We start from the raw sequence: 17042 nt of genomic DNA on the forward strand, positions 1-17042 counted from the left end.
GAGTGACAGCGTACCAGAGCCGATGGTGCGCTAGAAAGAGAGAAAAAACGGTTTTTACCACCTGGGCCGCACCAGTTTTTTGGTATGGTACGCCTAATGTAGTCACGCGGTAATGTGGTCACGCGGTAACAGTAATTTGAAACAGCGTCATCTGTTGGGCAAAAATCATACACTATCCGACACCTGTGAAAAGGTTCATCGAAGCAACCCTACCAAAAGGCGCTTCCGCTTTCGACTGTCAAAATGCCGGCAGTCGACCTACATCTGACGTCTTTAACGTCAACGCGCCAAGCGTGGCAACCGCTTCCTGTTCTTTTACGAGCGAGTCTTCGGCAACGTACGTCGTGTCAACGCGTGCACAGTGAGGTAAATGGATGAAATTTGGAATGAAACTGCAGCTGGCTTCTGGAAGGATGCCGTGCACTCGACGCAGTTGATGCTGGTGCGGCAGTGGCGTGCAGAAAGCGTTTGTTTTCACCCGGTGGTACGAGGAAAATATGCAACCATCTCCAGCGCCCTACGTCGTGTTGTGATGTGCAGCCATCGTTTTCGGTGCTCCGGTACTAGCGTTGTTTACCCGCGTTGGAGAGCAGAAAAATGAGGGTGCATTGGCCCCGAAGTGAGCGGTGTTTCAATCATCCGCACCCAAGGATCATCATCAATCAAAGGCCAGCTTGTCGGTAATGTCGAACGTTGATCGCTGCCGTTGTGGTTATGGTGGTTAAGCGGTGCCGATGGCGGCGGCACGCGATTGTAAGGAAGAAGTTCTCCATCAACAAAAGCATTGCGGCCAACACGATCAACTAAACCCGTAGCACGATATGTTTCTAGTGCCAGTGCCGAATCGTTCACGTACCACCGGGTCGAAATCAAATCACACACCCCACCCAACACTGCTGTCCCTTTGCTAGCAGCACCCATTGGCAAACCTACTAATAACTCTTTTTTTTACCACCCGCAGTGAACTGTAAGACGAGTTCCCAACCATGGTCCGTATCAGCGTGCTAGCCGATGCCCTCAAGAGCATCAACAATGCGGAAAAGCGCGGCAAACGACAGGTGCTCATCCGGCCGAACTCGAAGGTCATTGTAAAGTTCCTGACCGTTATGATGAAGCACGGTTACATTGGCGAGTTCGAGATCGTGGACGATCACCGCTCGGGCAAGGTGGTGGTCAACCTGACCGGACGCCTCAACAAGGCCGGCATCATTTCGCCCCGGTTCGACGTTAAGCTGGACGACATCGAACGGTGGACGAATACGCTGCTGCCCTCCCGCCAGTTCGGGTAAGTTTTCCCATCCTCTGCACGGCCAGTGTGCAGGCCTTTCCGATTCAGTGCTCATTTTAATGTTACCTGGTTTCTCAAAGTAATCTACGCCAGCGCGCACAGGCTTGAAATGTCATTCTTTTTATCTCAAAGAAATGATACTTATATGAGGTAACATTTTTAAGTAACTTGAATCAACTCTAACAACAATGTCAAATTGTGCTAGCATTTGGACTTTTGAAATCATTTGACCCGTAACTGGAAACCAATGACGGGCTTGTGGAAAAATTCGTCACAACCTATAGAATATTTATAACAATCACTCAAATCTACACGACGTACATCAATTCGAATAAGCGTTCGGGATGTCTATGCCTTCTTCATTACAATGTTACCGTTTCCTTTCCATGAAGCGGTAATGATACACGCTTAGGGGGCTATAGAAAAACACATCCACCTTTTAATCCCGGGTCGACGATCGCCCACGTTGGTCCGATTCAAAGGAATGGATACATCGATCTTACATACGAGATGTACGTCATGTTTATAAGCAATTTGCAATTTAGAAGTTTGGTCATTATATGCCTTCTTTACTTGTTTATATTACTGCTTGAACCAAAAATGAGAGGTAGTAATGGTACACTTAGGGGGCTAGAGAATGTTGTGAAAAACACATCCACCTGTTAATCCCGGGACGGCGATAAACAAACCCACGTTGTTCCGATTCATAGGACTGGATACATGACTTGATTTATGAAATGCAATCGACTCAAATACCCGGATAAATATGAATCAATCTTTAAAACCGTCTTTAAGATAGCTGGCCTTTTATATTAGCAAGGGTTTTCTATAGGCCTCGCAACCATGGTATTCGATTGCTTTGACTACGAACGAGTGTGCATTCCGATAGTTAATTCGGTTGTCTAGACTAGAACATTGAAAATTGTGGCTCAATTGATTGTGTTTATATAAATTTGTTTCTTCGTATGCACGATTGTTAACGGTGTCTCTTTTCTCCCATCTCTTCATTTTCGTCACAGATACGTCGTTCTCACAACAAGTGGAGGAATCATGGATCACGAGGAGGCCAGGAGGAAGCATCTCGGTGGCAAGATTCTAGGATACTTCTTCTAACAACCTATCACAAACCCCCGCCGCCTCTGGAGTTTTGCAGAGAGTGTGTGTGTGTGTGTCTGTGTGTTTTGGGCACACGGTGGGAACACAAGCGCGCATTTCACGTCACAATCACACCTTCGCGACTGCCGACCGATGCGAGGAAGAGTAGGAGAAGCGGCTGAAGGAGCCTTGTCCTTGAAGCTAAAAAGGGTTCCTTTCTTCGCTGTTTCATTTCATTTGTACTTTTTTTTTGTCTGCTTTGGTTCCGCCGCGTTTTTCCCCTGCTACGGTGTACCGTACACATTTGAACCGAAACAGCAAGAAACTCGATTACGTTATGAAGTGCAAATGGGCTTAGCATGAATTGATAAACAAAACGTGTGAAATAAAGTGCGCATTTGAACCTACCGTTAAAAGAAGAGCGTAGTGTTTATTTCGAGAAAATGTTGTACTTACGCAACGTCGTAATGTTGCTTAATAATCGTTTTCTTCTCTGCGTTTCCAGTCAACTGTTTTATATTGTGTTATCGAAATATTATCTTCCGTCCTGAAGTGAAAATAAAATAGTTGCTGCTCTTTTTGCCCAATCCTTTGCCACTTTGAAGGCAGTTTAACAAATCAGTGGTTCTAAACATATTGATCAAATATAAATGTCGGATTGTGCGTGTAACAAGTTTGGTAGCTTTTTTAGCTCGTACAGCCTGAAGAATCTACACCATAGCGATTTTCGCATAATAATAGTTTTCCAGCCATACTTACAGTATCCTTTTCCAAAGTGATTGTACCGATTTATTCTATGAAAATACAAAGTTTTGTATGCTCCTAAGCAATATTTTTCGATAAATTTTGTATCTTTTAACCCTCAAAATTCTACTTTAGATGTGAGCGTATAAACTAGCCTATAACGCCTACCCTGCCATTTTCACCGTGTACATGCTTGGAAATTCAGTTCGAAACTGACAGGAAAATGTATACTACAGCTAAATTGCTAAACATACTCTAGAAAACCTAAAATGTCTAGAAATGTATCATCCAACATAGAAGTTAGTGGCCAAAGCTCGAAACAAACCACAATTCAACTGATAATGCTGTAAGTGTTGCTACAATAACTACTGCAGTAGAAACAAAGTAAAAGCAATACAGTAGAGTAGCAACATAACATAATATTCTACTTGTTTCAAGCAACCATTACATTAGACAAATTAGCAGTAAATTTAATATGGCAAACATGAACTATTTAGTTCTATCTCAATTTTGTAAAAATACAGCAACTTGCTTTTCAAATATTAAATCAACTGTCAAAAGTGAAGGGAAACAGAAAGCTACCATAAACTGCCCCCCTTTTTGCACAGATCTTGGTACAAAAGTATGACAGTTTAAAATGTTATGAGTTCGTGTATCATAACATGAAATCTAAATGTAGGTATTTAAACGAAATCTCCAATGTGAAATGCTATTACAAACAAATATTTATTTCTGAAGGTAATCCTCATCAACATTCAAGTGCGGGGCATCAAAGTCTCGAAAGTGAGTATGATCTTTGAAAACAACTATCATTATCTACCTCAGCTACCTATAGCGACAGGCATTGACCGGTGCATCGTGTACGTGGTTCGATTGGAGTTGGAAGATGTGATCAAATATTCACTAAATGATTGTTTTTGTTATTCTTCGCAGCTTACTTGACGGCTTATCAGCCTCCCCTGCTTATTATGTACGAACGAGTTGATTTTCTACGATGATATTACAATTTTGACCATGGGGTGGACGTCAATCTGAAGCGGAAGACAAATTGTGCCTTTTTTTTAAGCGAATCGTTTGTAAACTTAGTACCGATATCGAGGAGGTACTTATATACACCTCTCGGTAATATTTTATCTGAGTCGAGCTCAGCTATCAGGTGACAAGGCAGCATTTGTGTGTGGTAAAATAGTTTATTATCTTGCACCGCGCAATGATGGAGTTCAGCAGCGAGTATAGCACGGAGGAGTTGCTAAAAATTGAGCAGGAATTTGGCCGCCTGAAAGGTAAGAGCAAATATCATCAGTGCTATTTGGATTCGTTATTTGTTCAATGATTTTTTCAAGCAAACTAACCTTTATAAAGTGCCTTCTTTAGTGTAGCATTTTGTTTTGTCTGTTCTCTGGAAGCTTACAGTTAAAATCTTTTTTTTTTGTGAAATTGGTTGAAAAATGACTGATTCTATTTTTAATACCTTCTACAGGAAAATGTTACCTTGACCATGCTGGCACGGCGTTATACGGTGAATCGCAGCTCCGTGCGGTTCAGGAGCTGCTCGCGAGACACCTGTTCTGCAATCCACACACCAGCCGAACGATGGAGGACATGGTGGACCTGGTACGGTACCGTGTATTGCGATGGTTTAACACCCGCGCTTCCGAATACGAGCTAGTGTTCACATCCGGCACCACCGGTGCGTTGAAGCTCATCGGAGAGTCGTTCCAGTTCCGTTCGCCCTCGACCCCGACCGAAACTGCCGAGCCCGGGGCGTTCGTATTCTTGCGAGAAAGTCATACGTCTGTGCTGGGCATGCGCGAGATCGTACAAACCGATCGAATTCACCCGGTGGAACGGACCGACCTGTTGCAGGCACTCCAACGGTCCGGCGAGGGACCTCCGGTTCCGGACTGCCAACGGACGCGCCCCTCGCTGCTTGTCTTCCCCGCCCAATGCAACTTTAACGGTACCAAGTATCCACTGGCGTTATGCGGAACGGTAGAACAGAGTGGATTGGACGGGTTTGACCGGGACCGGTTTCACGTGTGCCTTGATGCAGCTAGCTACGTTTCGACCAGCCCGCTGAATCTTACGCGCTACAAACCAAGCTTTGTATGTGTATCGTTCTACAAAATATTCGGGTAGGGCAACATTTCTATCGTCGAGACGTGTGCTCTTATTATAGTTATTTGATATTTTATTCCATTTTAGGTATCCCACTGGCCTCGGAGCACTTCTGGTTCGCAAGGACGTCGAGCACCTGTTGCTGCCGGGAAAACGCTACTACGGCGGAGGTACGGTGAAAATCGCAATAAGCGGTCCGGGCGGGTTCCACGTGAAACGCGATACGCTGGCGGAGCGCTTTGAGGACGGCACGTTAAACTTTTTGGCCGTTTGTTCGCTGCTTCCCTGCATGGATACGCTCGAGCGGCTGATCGGTCCGTCGCCGATGGACCGCATCCAGCGGCACACGTTTGCGCTAGCGCGCTACTGCCACAACCGTCTGCGGCAGCTCGAGCACACCAATGGCACGCCGGTGGTCGAGCTGTACCACGATAGCGCGTTTGAGGACGCAGACACGCAGGGTGCGATTATAAACTTCAACGTACGGAACGACGATGGCACCTACGTCGGTTACGCCGAAGTCGCCTGCATGGCCGCGAACCACAGCATCTACCTGCGGACGGGGTGCTTCTGCAATCCGGGTGCGTGCCAGCGCCACTTCGGGCTAACCGACACCGACATCCTGCGCCAGTACCAAGCGGGACACGTATGCGGCGACGCAAACGATCTCGTCGACGGGAAGCCAACCGGGTCGGTTCGCGTCTCGTTCGGTTACTGCACGCGTGCGGCGGACATCGACCAGCTGGTGGCGATGCTAGCCGGTTGCTACATCCGCCGTACCACCAAGGGCCCACTGGTGTCGCGTGCAAACATCGCTGCGCTGTACAAGAGCTACGACAAGCCCCGGCTGGTGCAGATTTGCCTTTACCCGCTGAAATCGTGCGGTGCATTCCGCGTCGACCGTGGCGGCGACGATGTTAGCTGGCCGCTTTCGAGCACGGGCCTGCGCTACGACCGTGAGTTCGTGGTCGTTGACGACCACGGCACGGCAATGACGCAAAAGAAGCTGCCCGGTATGTGCCGCATTCGACCGACGATTGATCTGCAGCTCTGCCAGCTAACGCTCGAGCATCCCGACGCTGACGAAAAGATCGTTATCGATTTGCGCTACCCAAACCAGGAACAGGAGCGACACGACGACATGGCGCACATTCAGCTATGCCAGACGAAAGTGTGCACGGATGCGGTGAGCGGGATGGACTGCGGTGATGAGGTCGCCGAATGGATTTCCCTTGCGCTCGGCATTTCCGGCCTACGGTTGCTGCGCCAGTCACCGAACGAGGCCCGCGTCCAACGGCGAACGGCGAAGGAGTTGTCGCTCAACAACCAGGCGCAGCTGCTGCTTGTCAATCGCGCTTCCGTCCGCTGGCTCAGCGAGAAGGTGGACGATTGGGGCGGGCACGAGCAAGCCCCACCGCTGGACGCGCTTGTTCAGCGTTTCCGGGGAAATTTGATCATTGAATCCACCCGCCCGCTGGAAGAGCTGGACTGGCGCCGGCTACTGATCGGCGACTGCCAATTTACGGTCGATGGCCCATGCACTCGCTGTCAGATGATCTGCATCGATCAGGAAACCGGCAACCGGACGGCCGAACCGCTGCGCACGATAAGTCGGGAATTTGAAGGGAAGCTGCGCTTCGGTATCTACATGTCGCATGCGAATCTGGAGCCGGGTGCGATGCTCAGCTGCGGAGACAAGATAACGGGTTTAATAGAGTAGCAAAACATTCCCACTACGTAACTGTTTGATTTCGGTTTCGGACTACTTTGTTTATGCCAAAGGACCATTTCGAGTGGCAAATTGTTAGGCATAGGAAAACGGTGCTAGTTTTTAAAACGTTTCCAACGTTGCTTGAGTAACAAGTCCTGCCTTACTATCGCATAAGCGCACTCCGGGTGATTGGTTGCACAAGAAGCGCTGCACGGCGGCCTTCGTTAGCGTTCTGAACGCTTCTCCACATTCTGCCGATTGTCTGGGAAAGCGTCAATAAATAGATCCCTTACTATGAGCAAAACAAATGTATGTAAGAAGTTTTGTTTTTACTTTGGACGAGCGACTTAACACATTTCATTTAAATAATAAATCGTGGTATGCGCCAATTTTGAGACGCGATATGTATGTTATGTTTTTTTGCTTAATGTGTTGATTCCTTTTGTGTTGAATTTTTACATTTTCCAGCTTTTCATTTGTAGTTTTTTTTTATCTTTTTTCACCTAAATCTTGTTTGCCCCAAAAGGAACCAATTATCCCATGACTTCGTTAAGTTTGGCTCAGCAGTTTCTTAGTTTTAGTTTGCAAATTGTATATTTGATTGTTTTATATAGATAAAAGCCACTCTTACCCATTTTTCCGGCTTTTCCTTGGGAAAATTTTAGTTTTTGGGGAAAAGGAACAAATTATATTAGCGTCACGCAGATACAAACATTCATTTTTATATATTTATAGAGAAGTATATTATAAATTAACGGAAAGAATGATCAATGGAAGAAAAGAAGTTAAATGTTTAATATAGAAGAGGGGATATGGTTTAGCAAGTGGATACCGAGTGCTGTTCCCGTTCGATTGTTCATTCTATTTCTAGCTCTCTTTCATTCGGTGGCAACGATCGAAGATCACCAGCGTTATCAATGGTTATCGATTGTCAATTGGGCAGAACGAGAAAGCATGAGAAAAACACTGGTGGACTGACACTTTTCGACCGACGCGAGTCATGGATTCTGCGGTCTCTAGGGACCGACGTGGCGTGAAAGAAAACCGTCAGTCCCGTCACCGGCAGCCCCCAGCACAGTGGTTCAGCTAGAGCGGCGCTTCGGTCATCCGAATTATATACAGTTTTTCGATTTCAAGACAATAATTAACCAAGAATGTGAATTAGATTTTCCCAATCTGGATCCAACGTTGCCATAGCATTACCATGGTAATTTTGGGCCGATTTTTGGGGTTGACAATTTCAATTTTTTTTACCAAAAGCGATGGATTTCAAGCAGTTTAACTTACCTAACACCCTGTTTTCGGATAAACTGGAATATTTTCGGATAATTTAAAGCTTTTTTTCTACTGTTTTTGGATAAAATTGCAATGTTTAACTTACCGTCATAAATCTTTTTGCATAAAATGCTATATTTCCGGATTATTAAAAGTTGTTTTCCTTACCAAAATAACTCTTTTCGGATAATTAAACATTGGTTAGCTTACCTACTTTCCAGATATTTTCGGATTGAGGAAGATTTTTCGAGCTGAAAAATTCAATTTTCGAAAAATCTATTGTTTTAGGGATTTTCCCGGAGTAAAAACCTGAAAACGATGGTGATATTTTTGTAAAACAAAATGCTAAAATATTATTTAAAAAAATATATTTTCGGATAATCTAAAGCCGTTTTACTTACCTACTTCCCATATATTTTCGGATTGAGATCGATTTTTTGAGCTGAAAAATAAAAACTTGAAAACGATGGTGATATTTTTGTATAAAAAATAAAATATTATTTGAAAAAAAGTAAATTTAAAAAATATTTATACATTTTAGGTTCGGATTTAGATAACATAAATTATATTCGGATTCGGTTGTCAACCAGTGCAATAAAAAGGAGGGAAAACACGTTACGTTGATATAATTTTTCAAATAATTTTATTTTCTTTCTCTCTTTCTCTCTCTCCCTCGCTCTCTATCCACCCGCTCCGTACTCTACGGTCTGTGTATGCTTTTCGGTTTTTCTTTCTTTTCCTTCGCCGAGGTTGTATTTCTGTCGTTCCACGCCTTATTTATTTCTTTGTTTATTTTACGGCGCACAACTTAATCCGGTTTGCTGCAGCATCGTGCAATCCTTTTCGTTACCAATTGTTTTTGTTTGTTTGTTTGTTTGTTTGTTTGTTTGTCGTGTTTGTTTGCTCACTTTTTATAACTTCCTCCATCAGCCAGCATCTGATTCCGCGTACATCCCCTATCATTGTTGTTTTTGTTTTGTTTTACATTTGTTTAAATAATTACGCCCTTTCGTCCCTTCAGTTTATGCTGCAGCAGTCCCTCTCCTTCATGCTTGCTCGGTTTTAGACCTTAGTATTTGCACACCGTTCTCCTACTTGATTTACTTGACTGTTATACTCGCTCACATACACACACACACACATGTGTGTGCAAAACTATTCCTTACGGGGTATCGTTTAATGCTACTTTTACTTTTTCTTTAATCTGCTGCCTCCTTGTTTCCATATTCTAGGAATGATGTAATAATCTTGGCCATTGCTTTTTATGTCCCTATGTATATCTATATATATTTAAATATATATATATATAAACGAACCGAACGTTTGTTGCAAATCGACACCTTCTTCGTCCGGGTATATCCTCCTTCCCCCAGCATTACATATCTCTTCGCTATCTTCTGTGTTATCTGCTCTGCTGCTTTCATTCTGCGTTTGCGAGTTATTTTTCTCTCTTATTTGGTTGGTTTATCCCTTCCTTTCCGCAGCTTCCGTTTTCCCCAACAGGGCACTTTTCCTGGAAGACGTGCGCCTCTTGGGGAACTCGAAACCGAATTTCCCACGTGAGCACGTTCTATGTTTCGCGCCATATGCACTCCCCCTCTTTTGCGAAACCCCCTTTCCCTGTCTTGCAGAAAAGGGGCTAGAAAGACGTGTCTGGGGAGAGAGTGTGTGACTGTGATACATGCACACATACACACGACCAAACACACACAAACATACACGTACACATACCCGTGTGCCAGGTTGTGGGTTGGCTCGTATTTTTAAGGACCCTTTCAAAAAAACGGTTATACTTTGCTTTTGGGTGCCCTTTCTGTCCCATGGACCGTTATTTTCGCCCGTAACTTTTTCCTGGTTGTAAGTTTGTATGTGTATCTGTGTCTGTGGGTGTGTTTAGTGTGTTTGGTTTGCTTCTAACACACTTGTAGTGTATGCTTTCGGGGTTCGCGCTTCTTTCTAATATTCTGTGTTTATGTTTATTTGCTTGCCTTATGGTTTTCATATACTATCGGTCGCTAAACTTCCTTGCTAATCTTCTTCAGCTTCTTCATCTTCTTCTTCTTCTTTGCTTTAACTTACGTGTATTATTCACACACACGCACGCACGCACATACATCGCATACATCCCTTGTGCTGGCGGTCAGCGGTCCACTCTATCACACTCTAATGTTCGTCACCTTTAATCATCTCCTGCTATTTGAAAACTACTCGCTACTCTAGGGGTTACTTTGTTAATTTTCTTGTTTTCTTAATATCTTGCGTTCGTCGCTACTTCTGCGCATCCCTCTGGGTGCCCTCTCGTCATTTGTATGCATTTTTGACTCGTTTCAGTTTTTCTTTTTGAATGTTTCCGTCTACCGTTCGCCGTTCGCCTGTTCGCTAAACTGCTACAATTGAATTGCGGGCGCGTTTCCGGCTCGGTTAAGCCCATCCCTTCGCTTTGGGGATAACATTGTTTTGATCACGATTTTGTCTGCTTTTGGGGTTTTACTGATTTCACACGATTTTGAATATACATCTCCTCGTACCGCCAGCACCTACTGTGTTGTTTTTTTTCGGTTTGATTTTTGATTTGCTCACCATCGCGATCACCTTGTCTGCAGCACCATCATCCGCTCCGTACGCGCTTAAGAAGAACTATTGGCGTTGCTTTACTGATACTGATTGACTCCTTAAGCATAGTGTAATATCGTTTCCCTTGCTGTTGCTGGTTTTCGTGTTTTGTTTTTATGTTTTGTGTATTGCCTTTCGTGGTGACTTGGTATTGCTTTGCTGTATGTTTTCGTTCTTTGGTTGAGATTCTTCCCGAATACCGGACTCGTGTCAACCTCGCCAAGTGTCTGATTGTACCCTTCGTGAACCGCCCACCCATTGGCCAGGCTAAAATGGTTTAACTCAAAACAACGGTTGTGCTGAAACGAAACAAATCGTCACGAAAGTGTAGCTGTGAAATAAAAGTCTGCAAATGGAAAAAAAACAACTGAAAATAAACAGAAGAAATGTAATAAACAACGCAACGGTGGTAGAAAATGTAATCCAAAGTAAGCGAACGGAGCGAACCTAAAATACAACTAGCAAGAGCAAACGAAAAACAAAAGAGTGTGGCTAAAGATTCGATTATATTTTTTTGTTTTACTTTATTTTTATGTAAAAAAAAGAGTCCGCGTTTATGCTGAGGGGGGGTGTGTGGCTTGTAATGTATTTTGCTAGACGGCCCTGTTTTTCTCCCTCCCCCACGGGCCGTTCCCATTCCCTTTCGCGGGAGGACGCGGGGAAAATTGTATTTAACGGTCGCGTCGTACGGTTGTCCCGCCCGTTAAGCTTTTTCTTCTTGAACTAATCTCACCTAATTACGTCTGACGAGCTACCACGCTAGCGTGGGATTTTATAGATTAAAAAAAACTGACTATTGAATAAATAATATTTAGTTAAAGGTAATACGCAATTAAATTAAATTAAACTAACCCTACACATCTAGTTCACACTCCGGCCTCTGACTGCACCTACTAATATGTGCAGCACACGCCGTACTGTTTTCCTTCTCCCTTCGTCTCGCCTTCTATTTACTAATTGCTGCTCAAACACGTCGTGAATCAGCTGCGCACGCGTTTCCGAGCGTTTACACATTTACCTAGTTACTTTTCACAACGTGCTCTTTGATTTTTTTTATACGAGTTCGTATGCCTAATGCGGTTGGTTTCCGTTTGCTTTTGTCGAGCGATATCTTTCCTTGGCAATAATGTTCCATTCCATTTTCTCCCCCCGGGATGCTAGCTAATTTATATTTGCCTGACGGTGCAAAGTTTCCTATCCACGAATCGAGAAGTGATTCGTTCATTTTGCGTTTGAGACCTTAAACACAGACACTCTCTACCGCTGTCCGGATCTTACTCTGAAACCCATCCGGGCGGAAGAGGATGGCCTCCAAGCAACCGTTCCAAACATGGTATGAAACAGACGGGACCGGCATCGAGAGCGTGGGACGGATGTAGGATGCTAGAAATGATGTAGGGATGTTGTTTGCTGTTATGTTCTGTACCAAAAACCCCGTTTACGAAAGCTTCATCAAGTGGCGCGAGAGGGGGAAAGATTGGGAAAAGTTCGGGCCCATCCATAATGTGTCCGCACAAGCCTGCTTGTCAAGACGACATTGAGAGATCACACCTTGATATGAAATGCCTAAGGTTTGTTAATGTTTGTGAGGGAAATGTAACTTGAGATTTGTTTTCAGTGAAAGCAAGTGATTTAAAGAGAATTTAGGAAACCTTTCGGAAACCCCGATAGTCGATTTGTAATTCTACCTCTATTGAATCGATTTACAACTCTCTTATTTCATGTCCTATGTTTTTCAATTGAAAATGTCTCCGTTTTCTCCGTGGTTATACACGACAACTAAAATATTTGGTCCAGTTTCGGTACTTTTCGATATGGGATCAACATTTTTAACTAAAGAGTGATAAAACTAACTAAAAAACGACTCGAAAGCAGTTGCCAATGATGGGAAAAATTTTCAAAAACCATTTTCAGAGCATACATATAAAAAGTAGAGGGGGTAGTAGTAAGGGGACGGCGATCGGAAGGAAGTTTAAACGGTGAGATGAAAGGGCTGACATAGAGCGCCACCGGATAAAGATTTCCGTAAACTACTAGAAGTGGGTTTGCAAAAGAAACTCTCGGTGTTTGTGTTTTGGTTACTTTTATGGTACAGTGAACAAAGGTGAGATGAGCATGCCTAAAGTGTTGCTGGATGTGCCCCAGTCCGAACCCCGGCTGCGTGTCGGGGTTGGAACCATACATACGTATGTATGTATAAAATATAATAATACATAAACAATCTATTCGTCCCACGTTGGACCGAAGCTAGGCTGTACACGATACAAATAAACACGTCGCACGAATTTAAGGTACTATAATACAAATGATCCAACCGCACGAGGTGAGAAGTGAGTTCGATCCCTGCACTTCGCTCGTACACACACGTTCCTATCTTACACATTTCGTTGACCGCACCGTTTGGGGGAACCGCGGTTCGGCGATGAAATAAATGCATTTTGTTTTTAACTTTGTCAGTCCTGCCAGTAAACCTTCCTATCGCTTGTCTGCTGCCGTTTCCGGCTCGTGCACATACCAACACAATCCTCTCTCGGTTTTAACCGTACACACCTCGCCAACCCTGGTAGTGTTTCGCAACCCCTCGGGAGCCCAGATGAGGCGAACCGTTATCATGATGACATACTTTGGAATGTGCACGTTTAGTATGTATCATGTTGTGAGATGGTGTGTGCGTGTGGGAGGATGAGACACACACAATTGTGCACACAATAAGGAGTCTGTAAATGAGCCTGTCGGTTCGGGTCGAGTGTTCGATGTTTCCACTCATCACGGCGTGCGTGAAGGAGAAGCCGCAAATGAAACCGAAAATGAAACAAAACAGAGAAAAGAACGAATAAAACTGTTCGCGTTAAAAATAAGACAGCCTGGTTGTATGGGGGGTGGTGGTGGTGGTGGTGGATGTTTGGCTGGACAGCATAAGCCGGCCTCGATCAGTCCGATACTCGATTAGTTATTAGATCCTAGTTATCGAATAAATACAGTTTCATGTGACTCTGACGGGTTGAACACGGTGGACGTCGTCGCAGGTTGCTGCCGTGACCCTTGGTTGCCGCCGGTGCCTCACTCAGCCATCGATTTTCGCCTCGTCGCGTTGCTAATTGCGCTATGTGCTTTTGATTCCTGATTCGATTTCATATTGCTGTGCTCGATCGTGGCTCGAACCTCGCTTCGAATGGGGGAGAGGGGGGTCCACGGTTCGGTCGGTGTTCCCTTTCCCGGGGGTATACAGATTGGATGACGTGGTTGCCTTGGGTGGAAAGCCGAGAGCCCACCGGAGGTGCTTACAATCTGGTGGACGATGGTGTAAATGCTAGCGAATCCGCTGCGTACTCGCGCTCGAGGCGACAGTTGTGTGGTGTTGTCCCTTTGATTTTCGCTCTAGTGTCGGGTCGTCGTGTCTGGTAGGTGGTGGTATTGGAAGTGAAACACTGCCGGCTCGTTGCGAGCCGGTGCGCGCTGTGCACATAACCTCGTTTCGCGCTCAGTCATCGTCCTCGATGACGATCAGTGGCGTCGTCGTTACTGGGTGCACATTGCTGCTGCCGGTGCCGGTGGCCACACAGGTGGCGATGGTGGTAGTGGTGCCACTACCGCCGAGCTCTACCGAGCCGCCACCCGCCGACTATCATCGGGACTGACAGGTGTCCTCCTTTTTGTGCATATCGATGGAGACGGGTAGCGCGGAGCCGGCTGGTGGTGGACCAGCCGAACCCGGACCGGACACTCCACCTGGGCCTCCACCCATACCACCGGGCCCGCCCGCGCCCGGCATCGGTCCATTGCTCGTCGCGGACGCGGGATGTGTTTGGGCTTTGTGCGGACCGCCGGATGGATCTCGGCCACCTCCGCCACCGCCCGAACCAGCACCGCCAGGCGTTCCGGGTCCGGGACCGGTAGGAGGTCCGCCACCACCACCGGGATTGCCTCCTCCTCCTCCCGCACCGCCACCACCGGGCCCGGACGGCATACGATGGTGGGGCGGGGGCTGTTGCTGCTGCTGCGGCGGTGGCACCGGGCTTGGCTCCTTGCCGCGGAAGTGTGCCGCCGTTTGGGCTGCGTACAGGAGCGACGCCTTCGCTTCCTCCGCCCGATAAGCGTCCATCAGCGGGTTGTAGCGTAGCGGGTGGTGTAGCGAGTCAAGCCGGTAGTCCCGGAACGGATCCGGACCCCAGGAGCCGTGCGGCGGGAAGTGCGTCGGCAGGCCCATCGTCGGGGGTAGCATCGTGCGCGATAGGTGCCCCCCAGGGAGCATGTGCACCGCCGGATGCCGCCCGGTCATGTACGGGTGCGGCATCATCGAGGGATGGTAGCGCGGATCGCTGGCGACGGCCGCCGCATGGCTGCGCATCAGCAGCTCGTCGTCCTTGCGCGGTTCCTCCTTGATCCGGATGTCGAGCTCGGTGCCGTTGCGCAGCGGCGACCGGTCCCGGTTGATCGAGGCGGCCGCGTTGGCGGCTGCGACTGCTGCGGCCGCGGCCGCTGCCTTCGACTCCCGCTGCTGCTGGTGCAGCATCCGCTCGCGCTCCATCTCACGCCGCTCCATCTCGCGCCGTTCCTTCTCCTTGCGCTCGCGCTCCCGCTCCCGCTCCCGTTCCCGCTCGCGCTCCTGCTGCTCCTTGCGCAGTTTCTCCTCGCGCTCGCGCTCCCGCTGCTTCTCGCGCTCCTCGCGCTCCCGCCGTTGCCGCTCGCGCTCCCGCTCCTCGCGCTCCCGCTGGCGTTCGCGTTCCTCCGCCTCACGGCGCGCGTTCTCCGCCACCAGGCCCGGGTCCTGCTTGATCGGTGGCCACCCCGCACCACCCGGCGGCTGCGGACCCTGCTGGTACGCACCGACACCGCGTGGCAACGCGCTACATGGAAACAAAAAGTGTAAGTGTCAGTGATGTACGAGATACGCTCTCAGCACCAGCATTCACGGTGGACACTCACCTGCGCCAGGGATCGTGCATCGCACCCGGCATCTGCGAACCGATCGGAATGTCGCGCGAGAAGGGCGAAAGGCCACTGAACGGCGAGCCACCGTACGGCGAGGCGTACCGACCGAACGGGGACACTCCTGCAAACAAAGCGAACGTAGAATGGTTGAGAAGGCTGGCCGAATGGGCGTCCGTAGCGGCGGTTGCGTGGCGTTCCTCACCTATGTGGCTGCCCGGGGAGCTCATGTAGCTGGGCGGCAGCGGGGCAGAATCGTACGGGCCCGGCCGCCCCGGAAGGCCTGCTGGTGGAAAGGTGGACGAGGGCAGATCGTGCGGGCGCACGAGCCCGGCCGCGGCGGCGGCGGCTGCCGACGGTGGGTACATGTGCGACGGTGGCCGCAGCATCTCCGACGCCGTCTTGATCGAGGCCGCCTTGTCCGGGTTCTGCTTCGCCTGGTGATGGTAGATCTCCCACGCGATCCGCACGTGCATCGCGTTCCACTTGCCCGTTTTCTGCAAAAGTCAAAGAACCAAACGAACGGTTATAACCCCAGTGCCACAAAAGCGCGAAACGCGACCGGGAAAAAACAAACAAACACAAACGGTGTTGCATGGTGGTGGATGGTGCCGGAGATCCCCGGTAACCTACCTTCTTGTTCGGGTCGACCGGTGGCGCCTGTTGCTTTGGACGACGATGAGAAGAAGCGTGTGGGTGATGGATGGTTGAGTGTGGTGGTGGTGGTGGTGGATGATGGTGGTAATGGCGATGATCATGATCGAGTTGTTGATGGTTATGGCGAAAAGCATGGAAAACATTCAAAAAAACAAACAAACAAACAAACAAACAAACAATGTATGAATGAATTGATTAAGCTGCAAACTGAAACTTGATGCTCAGAAGAGAAGGAGGCGCGCTTCTCAAAACAATTTATTAAACTGAAAGGGATCGGCAAAGTAAATGTTTTGCTGCTACAGCGCAAAGCCCAGCGGAAAAGAGAAGTGTCAAAACATTGACAGACCGAGTAGAAAGAGAAAGCTTTCCGATTTCGCAAGAAGAAGGTTATATTTTCAGAAGACTGGTTGATGTTGAGGATAGTGAAAATTTTACACTGATTAACGTTTGCATTAAAAACAAAATAGACAATTTTCCACGACTTTACAAGCAAAAACGGAAAACGCTAGCAACTTTCTGTTAAAAGCAAAATAAAGAGAAGCATTTCTTTTAAATTTAGAACATGTTTGACAACTGTATTATTTAAACTGAATCCACGGTGACTAAAACATT

The 17042-nt window shown here is 47.2% G+C and overlaps 3 protein-coding genes across 4 annotated transcripts in view; 2 read left to right on the forward strand and 1 right to left on the reverse strand.

The window, feature by feature from the left end:
• Positions 1-277: 277 nt before the first annotated feature.
• On the forward strand, positions 278-2802 carry LOC131269636 (small ribosomal subunit protein uS8A). The gene is made up of 3 exons (XM_058272100.1): positions 278-366; positions 962-1285; positions 2308-2802. The coding sequence occupies exons 2-3, from the start codon at positions 987-989 to the stop codon at positions 2399-2401; spliced, it is 393 nt and encodes a 130-aa protein (XP_058128083.1). The 5' UTR covers positions 278-366; positions 962-986; the 3' UTR covers positions 2402-2802.
• A 935-nt stretch (positions 2803-3737) lies between these two features.
• LOC131268619 (molybdenum cofactor sulfurase) lies at positions 3738-7358 on the forward strand. Of its 2 annotated transcripts, none has more exons than XM_058270846.1 (5): positions 3738-3802; positions 3866-3910; positions 4061-4410; positions 4608-5262; positions 5333-7358. In XM_058270846.1, exons 3-5 carry the CDS (start codon positions 4338-4340, stop codon positions 6963-6965), a joined length of 2361 nt encoding a protein of 786 aa, XP_058126829.1. In that variant the 5' UTR covers positions 3738-3802; positions 3866-3910; positions 4061-4337; the 3' UTR covers positions 6966-7358. The 2 variants fall into 2 exon arrangements, with proteins under 2 accessions (XP_058126829.1, XP_058126830.1); XM_058270847.1 differs by having other exon boundaries at positions 3790-3802; positions 3866-3987.
• A 6991-nt stretch (positions 7359-14349) lies between these two features.
• The window catches only part of LOC131269016 (protein encore), a 102698-nt gene continuing 100005 nt past the window's right edge, over positions 14350-17042 (reverse strand). The window contains exons 8-11 of the mRNA XM_058271325.1: positions 16407-16439; positions 15979-16270; positions 15771-15897; positions 14350-15691 (exon numbers count right to left, since the gene is read on the reverse strand). Of these exons, the coding sequence (XP_058127308.1) occupies positions 14470-15691; positions 15771-15897; positions 15979-16270; positions 16407-16439 (1674 nt within the window). The 3' untranslated portion in view covers positions 14350-14469. The remainder of the gene's footprint in view (positions 15692-15770; positions 15898-15978; positions 16271-16406; positions 16440-17042) is intronic.

Source organism: Anopheles coustani, chromosome X (assembly GCF_943734705.1).
Source record: "Anopheles coustani chromosome X, idAnoCousDA_361_x.2, whole genome shotgun sequence".
Lineage (NCBI taxonomy): Eukaryota > Metazoa > Arthropoda > Insecta > Diptera > Culicidae > Anopheles > Anopheles coustani.